At 28.9% G+C, this 8,622-nt stretch overlaps 1 protein-coding gene across 1 annotated transcript; it reads right to left on the bottom strand.

Moving 5' to 3' along the window:
* Positions 1–6,676: 6,676 nt before the first annotated feature.
* On the bottom strand, positions 6,677–8,388 carry LOC146533071 (general odorant-binding protein 19d-like). Its single transcript, XM_085196571.1, has 3 exons — positions 8,281–8,388; positions 7,860–8,033; positions 6,677–6,922 (listed from the first exon to the last, which is right to left on the bottom strand). The coding sequence occupies exons 1-3, from the start codon at positions 8,374–8,376 to the stop codon at positions 6,677–6,679; spliced, it is 516 nt and encodes a 171-aa protein (XP_085052697.1). The 5' UTR covers positions 8,377–8,388.
* Positions 8,389–8,622: the final 234 nt, after the last annotated feature.

Here is an 8,622-nt window from a genome sequence, read left to right as displayed (position 1 = left end):
GCGGACCCGGACGCGGCTACGCCTGCTTGAAATATAAGAATATAATTTGTATAGAAATATAATTTCAATCTAGATGAAATGCTAAAAGTGACTACTATATTTTTTTTTTATAAGGATGAATATCAAAATGACGCGGTAACGAACGCGGTCGCGTAGCGACGACGGTTGTTATTAACATGGCAAAATAAATTGCATGTCAAATTAGAAAGTATTTTAATTTATTAGTATATATGTGTAATGTAATATTATATAGCCTATAGCACTTCTGAAGAATGCAGCTTTCATACAAAACAAAAACAAAGTAAATCGATCCAGTAGATCCAGAGATCTTAGCGTTCAAACAAACAAACAAACAAACAAACAAACAAACTCTTCCGCTTTATTATATTAGTATAGATTGAACAATTTAACTTAAACAATATTAAATTACCTAGTACATTTAAAATAATAAAAAAGTAATGCCTAATAGATTATAATTTATTTTTAACCTATTTTTAATTATCTGTCTAGTGTTTTTTTTAACGTTTATCAGCGTGAAGCTGATTTTAAACTTTTACTAGGAAATAACTGGGGTAAAGTAAGCCCATTAAATGTTAATCAAGTTTAAAATAATTCCAATTACAAATCACTTTGTATAATTACAATAATAATAGGAGAACATTCATATCAAATCATTGTTACAGTGAAATAACAAGACTGTAAGCTCAGAGTATTCAGTTAATTTAGTATAATTGTATGTGGGAAGTCTTGATGAAGTTGTGTTCTGAGTGACGACAGGAAATTTAAGGAAGTTCCAATGTCAAGTGCTAATGTCAAATCAGCATGGTATTGTTGAAAACGGTACAGAATATACTGAATTGGTATAGATTATATTATATTTTTTTGTTTTTTAATATATAAAAAAATATATATAATACTTGTTTATTTAACATTATCTACTAAATAACTCATATTTAATTGAGAAAAAGAATAATATTATACTCCATTTAATTCCTTAGTAGCGCTTATTATAAGCTTACAAGAAATTTTAATGAAATGTAAACTGAAAATATCCAAAATTTGTTTATTAGATCTAAATGAGTGAAATATTACTTGTAAATATTTAATAACTTTTTAGTATAATCTTAAGAAACTTTCAATTTAATTAAATTTTCTTGTAAGTTACAAATATGTAATAGAATAGGTAAACGTATATAAATATTAATATTATCAGATAATCGAAACAGTTGGTACAAAATTGGTCTAACCCACAATTTTGTATTTTATATAGAAATAGTTTATTGACAGCCTTGACTGTGTTCAGTTACTAAAATGTTTTCTTTATATTATAAATATTTATTATGTGTTAATTTATTTATTAGTATTCAGAAATGTTTATTACCTATATATATGAAGTTTATTATAATATATAGTAATGGAATCGTTAACATAGTGTAAATTTTCTTTTGTTTTCGATTCATTACCCATCTCGTTTATATAGGAATTATAATATAATAATAATAAAAGCTTACAAGTTAATTTTGTGAATAATTAAGTACTTAACAGATGCTTACTTGGACCATAGAAGATTCTAATAAAATCGCTAAATCGCTAAATCTAATAAAAATAATCAGGATTAAGGGAATGGTTCTAGCCTAATAATGGTTGTAGAGTAATAAATTAAGATAATAAAGGACAATTTTATCAATATTTTATATTTCATGAAAATTATTTAAAATAAAACTGCAAATAGTTATGAAAATGTGTCATACTCTATTTAAAAAAATCGTGTAAGTTAAATTACTATTATGTCTGTAGATGTATATTAATAATTCCACTAGTGATTTTCATTTGGAAATTAATATCCTGAAAATACAATAGTTCCTTTTTAATAACGCTTAAAATCGTTCTTACATTAGATATTAATTAAATCGATGTTGTATTAATCAATGAAAATTATTTCGTAGAAGATAATATTGGTATAACATTTGTTTACTTTGTATTTGAAACAGGTTGGCACGCCTGAATTAATTAAAATATACATTCTGGTGGGTAAGTACCGAATTTCTCAGTAATTTAGTCTTCCATTGTGCTAGAAGTTAGTTGAATTAAATTTGATTTTTTTCCCAGTGTTTTTAGTCTGAGAAAACATAATGTTAAAACACTCCGCTCCCTACTTTTCAGTCGGATTTCAGAAAGTGAGTGGCGGAACTTAACGCTGTACATTTAGACGCAGACTGCTGTCCATTTTGCGTTTATTTTTTTTTGTTTCACGTCATTAAAAAAAGAAATGTTTATGAGAATCAATAAATAGTAAATAACTAATGTATAAAACTACTTGCAGACGATTAAAAGGAAGGAAACGAAAATTAATGTTTGAAAAATTATAAAAATATCATATCAAAATGTAAAATACTAATTGTGTATGTAATATGTACTTTTGTACTTTTCTTCTGGTTCTACTTTAAGTGATCACACACAAATGTAAAGCTCAGCTTAGGCTTCGCGGAGAGTTCTTTGTAATTAAATTAAATAATTTATATAGGCGCAATTTTGATAATGATTGACTACATTGTTTTTAACTTATTTCTATTGTTTGTTTAATTGTTTGCAAATTGTTCAATACCTAAGCCCATAATTGTCTCCTAAAATTCTAAAAAATTAAACATCTCCTAAAATGTTTCCCAACAAACCATTTTTATTATGTTTAAACTGCTTACTATGCATTTATTTGTAAAATAAAGTATATCTTATATTATACAGTCCATTAAAACTATTTTAAATATCTTAATAAAATTTTAATATATATAATGCTTTATATAAATTTCCTGACTTTGCTTGCAGATTAAAATATTTATTTATATCGAAATTTTCTTATAGAACAGATTTCGTCCTAACAAATAAGTATAGCAATAAATTGTATCAAAATATCATTTTCTTTTATTATTTAATCCTTTATTAATGTTAAAAGATCACTTCTTTCTCTCTCTTTAAAGAAGTTTCAATCCAATTAGTTATAAGAAAAAAAAATTCCTCAAGTGGGAATCGAACCCACAAACTGTCGTGTTTACAGTCTATTATAATTTATTCTCAATATATTTGTAATATTGTAAAATCAGCAGTTTACGATCGGGTTTGAGGTCTTAATACGTTTCTATGAACTGTTTTTACCTACGCCCTTTTAAAAGTGCTTTTATTGGAATTATTATATATTTTTATTTTTTGCTTATAAGTTTCCTATGGAAATATTTTTTTAAGATTCTTATAATTGTTGCCTTAAAATCCACACTTAACATAATATAGCTGATGGAATTAGAAACTACTAGTTCGAATTGTCTTTTACATGACTCTTAGTTGTTGCTATTTGGACAAGGTGAGAACTCGTGGCAACCTAAAATAGTCAACAATTTCTTATTTTAAAACTATAAATATTTATAAAAGTTTCTACTATTTTCAAATATAAAGCAGTTATTTTAAAAATGAAATACCAATACAAACAAAAATGAAGCAAATAAAAAGAATACGAAATCAAAATCTCGATATTGCAATTTATCTTATATTTCACAGCTTCATGCCATTACAGAAACACTGAGTGAACTTTTGTTTGAGATCATATTTGTTTGATGTCGAATCGATCATTTGGACAGTTTTGTTTCTAAAGAGAGGAAAAATATAAAATAAAGTAAAGTTTAAAGTGAGAATAAACTGATATGATTAATATTGCTAGGGCCGTCGTGGCGCAGGGTTTGGTGATTCTGTAAACACGACGGCTGTGAGGTCGATTCTCATTCGGGAGGATGATGTTTAACATTTTCACTTCCTCGCTCTGGTACCGAGTTAAAACTAAAGTGCCTTAATACTAGGTTCGTTCACAGCGTGAAGATATAAAATATTTTATATTTTTATATCTTAATATATAATCTATATTATATTTTTACTAATATTATAAAGCTGAAAGGTTGGTCTACTTAGATGAACGCCCTAACCATTAATCGAAAAAAATCATATCAGTTCTATTGCATTATAGTAATTGTGTCGATGCAATTTTACATAAAACAAAAGAATTACACATATTTGCACCTAATAAGTGCACCGAAATGGTAAAACACTTTTTTCTTTTTTTTTAAATTTTAACAAACAAAATTGACTTAGGCTTACATAATTTCAGCTTTGTTGATACAAAATGAATTGAAAAACTTCTCCTAGCCATTTCCAATTGCGTGGAATGATACGCCCACACTATTCAAACATGATCTATGTTAAGGGATCTTATTTACAATCTTTTATATATTATTATTTGCTCTTACTTCCAATAAACCTCCTTTTATTTGCTGCCCTCTTTCACATTTACTATGGCAGAGGAAAACTTTTGATATTAAATACGTAACCTTTTATTGTATATCGTTATGGCTGAGTGATAAACATGCCTTGGAATTTATTTTATATCAGTGATTTGCAACACGCAATGCCTTAAGAATTTGACGGAAAGTGTGGAACGAAAATATCTTAATGGAAAACGATGTGTCATAACTCAGCTTACTCTGCAATGTGTGGGATACAGTGAAAAAAAAGTTATATATATATATAAAAATATTAGGTTTTAAGCTACTAAATTTTGTCAGTGCGAGAATTCCAGCATAAATAAAATAAATAATAAGTTCCTATCGTTTTATTTATTAATTTTGTGTGTATGAACTTCAAAATATTGTCAGAAAAAAAAAGCTTTACTTGTTCTAAAATTAATAATAACCCCTGATTGTAGTCAAGTATGTCAAGTAGTGTACTAGATTTATATTATTTTATTTATCTGCATAAGATTATCAAAGGGTCCAGTCAATATCTATATTACTTTAATATATGCCTTATTTATTTTGACTATAGAAATATGGACCAGGAAACATAATCTGACAGTTGATCATTTGGTACAGGAAACAATTATATCGAATGTTCTGTCAAATAATATTCTTATCTATGGCATAATATATTTATAGCTATAATATTTTTCTACTATTTATTACTATCCAAAAATAGTCATTATTTATTTGTTGTTAATAGGCTTACATTTCATACAGTTGTTAAGTTCTTTCCTGTAAACGTATTTTGCAAGTTGATTTTTGATTCGGGAAAGCCCCATTCTTGTTTTTTATCAGACAGAAGGATAGCCAGAGGTAACCTAGTGTTAAGACACTCCGTTCCCCACTTTCCGTCGAATTCTGGAGGCATTGCGTGTTGATTGGCAGTGCTCAACGCCGCGCTTTGCCTTGACACCAGAGCGAAGAAATGGAAATATAAATTTACATAAATATTTCATCTCCTCGAGTCAAGGATCAAACGCATAACTAGTCCTGTTTTGTTTTATTTAATTTTTTTTCAATTTCAAATTTTACAATGTGCAGATAGGTAAACTTTGTATCGAAATCTCGTTTCTATATTGTTTTAATATAGATTCTGTATTAAAATAATGTAGACATTCCCTGATTTTGTTAGATGAAGTACGTTGGATTAAGTAACGGAATATGCAATGTCTAAAAATTGACAATGTATTTCAGAATACAACATATGAGAGAAAAAAAACTATTAACATACTTTGTTATTTTTATTACAAAAATAATTCAAAAATATAAAATATTTCAGTATTAGTGATGTCTTAGTTCCTGAGGTAAGCTGAAAGAAAAAGAAAAAAAATAAAATATAGCTCTTAACATAAAATAATCATTATGTACATATTTAGAAAAGGGTTTTTTGTTAACAACATAAATAAGTAAAAGGCGCAAAAGATTTTCTATGATGCTTGATGAGAATGTATAGCTTAGTGGTCAGAGCTATTGGTGGGTTTCCAAGAGGCGAGAGTTAAAATCCTGATACGTTTAATTTTTTGTACATTTTCTAAAAAAAGTAACTGGCCTCACTAAGCTATTAAGTTACGTATTTACGGAATATAATTAGGATGTAAAGGAACCTGTTTACAATATAAATATTATACATTTTGTTTACTACCATCAGAATACCAAGGGCTCACTTAGCCACCAAAATTGACGTAGATACCACATTGGACAGGATAAAACTGGCACTCTCAGCTCAGCTTCTTTTGTTGCTTTTCTTTGGAGCACCATTATGTCGGGCTTTAGTGCGTGGTACTTTAAGCCACTCTTTTTCCCTTTCCTTTTGTCATTTATATAATCTGACGGATAGCGGTGATTTATGACTATCCTATTTTTGAGGCCAGTCGTGGCGCAGGGGCATATGTGTGTCACTGTAAACACAACTGGTTGTAGGTTCGATCCCCAGTGGAGTAAATCAAATATTATTGTTTTTTTTTATTTCTTCGCTCTGGTATCGCAGAATCAGATCAGAATTCAGCAGAAAGTGGGGGACGAAGTGTCTTAACACTCGGTTCCCTACGTCTACCTTGCTATGAGCGGGATACAGCGTGAAGCTGTCTTAATTTAATTTTATCCTGTTTTTGGTCAACTGTAGAACTGCCTATTATGACTGTGAAAGTGATGTTTCTTTCAATTATTTATTGATAATTATCAACAAATTAGAATAAATCTTATTAGCGCGATGAGACTTAAATTCATTTCTCTAACAGGAAAGTCAACCCATAACTATGTTGCTACCCGACGAGGGCTCGATATATTCAATATCAATACTATTATTTTAAATAAAATGAATTGCATCCAGAAAGATGACTTACTCACTTAGGCTGAATAAGATGGAAGGGCATTTTTCTAACAGCTTCCTCAGCGATATCCAAGGGAAAGGCGAATTCAATCATGTTTTCATTCAAACAATCGTTGTATGTCGACGCGAGCTGGCACCTGTCAGACATACCTTCGATACTATCAAGACAAAGCCTGGATATGCCGTACAGTTTTCGTACTACACGTGAGTTTTTACCGTTCACCAAACCAGCTAAGTGGACCAGAAGCTCTCGATTTACCTGTGAAGATTTAGTTTTGAATTGGTTGTATTATGTTTTATTTTTATATATGTTTTAAATTAATTGAAGTGATAAGACAGAATAGAAGTATTTACTATTTTATTTATTATACTTAGCGTGTTCTACATATAGTAGGCCCAGAGAACTGTGTGGGAAATATTTAATTCTCAAGTGAGAATCGAACACATATTTATATTTAAAATATATGCCATTCAAGCAGATTAGAAAAAAATATGGCTTTTGTTTCCGCAACTCAACACGAAATATTTTAAAATGTTCTTCATCATGAAAAGGAAAACGTATGAAAAAAATATATGTCGATATAAAAAAACCAAACGCGTATCTTAATAATATATGAAACTTATTGAATAATTTGTAAAAAAGGAACGTTTATATAATTCAATAGAAATGATTTAGCACGGCTTGAGATTTATAAGTCACGATTTATAAAGCGCTGAAAACTTTCGCCGTTTTATTGACAAAATGGCTGAAGTTTTTGAAGCCTGCATATAAAATGTGGATGTATGTACCTATTGGAGGAATCAAACTTAAGCTTTTGAAAATACTTAGATTACTTATAGGTATTGCGTGATGGGTGATGAATCCAACGTTTCAATGTATTATATTGTTAAAAATATTCATTTCATAAATATTTCAAGTAGTACTTGAACCAAAAGTCGTGGCGTTCAGTTTTAATGTTACATTAAATTGTAAAAATATAGTAACTTTGAAGAGATTGACAATATTTTATACTAGACTAGACCTTAAGACGTAAAGCAGGATTTTCGTTTTTCTCTTTCTCGTAGAAAGTTCGAGAAATCGTCTCTTAGTGCTTCTCTGCACTTCCTAATGTACCTACATGTTAAATTTGATTCTTGACGACTAGTAGTTTCATCTGTCAATCAGTAACGAAAAATATATTATAAGATTATCTTACTTTTCCATGATTTATCACGTCGCTTTGTTCTAACATGCACGCAGCGAAGCACTGGCCAGACCGGGTTATCGGTGGGGAATTTGTAAAGTAAGCCCTTACATCCTTAGGCGAAGCCCTAACTTTGATGACGCAGGATTGTGCCATTCGAACTAACGCGTCTAAGTGGCCTTGTACCTGTTTGAAAAATATCTTTTTTATCTTCTCGGTTACTTTTTTATATCTAAGTAGTTTTGTATTCTTGTTATTATGAAGTCAACGTTATAGGTTTTTTTAACTACTTATATTTTTAAATTGTTTTCATAATTATTCATTAGTATATATTTTTATTTTAAAGAATAAATATTCTAATATTGAAAAGTTAAATGAAAATAAATATATGTATGAGAGAATTCTCAAAGTTTTACAATAATAAATAAGTTACCTTTGGATCAGATAAGTCAACCATCGTACCAGAGAACGAGCGATGCTGAGCAGCCAGAGTATATCCGATGAGAGCGAGCACTGTATGGATCAGCATTTCTCTGTAAAAATTCAATTTCGTTATAAATGAATTCCAAGCAGTTTTATGTCAATATTGAACAACATTCTGAAATATTTAAAAATTAAAGAAAAACTGCATAATCTAATACATTTAACGTTCCATATTGATTGTAAGTTCTTTTCCTTTCTTGGTAATAAACTGATATAAGAAAATATATCCAAAATTGTAATTTTAAAACTAGACTAAATTGAGAACAAGCTCTTAAAAGTAAGTAATAAATTA

Source organism: Heliconius melpomene, chromosome 13, assembly GCF_056956725.1.
Source record: "Heliconius melpomene rosina isolate 202511_hmr_F chromosome 13, ASM5695672v1, whole genome shotgun sequence".
Classification (NCBI taxonomy): Eukaryota; Metazoa; Arthropoda; class Insecta; order Lepidoptera; family Nymphalidae; genus Heliconius; species Heliconius melpomene.
This window is presented reverse-complemented; position numbering and strand designations above follow the sequence as displayed.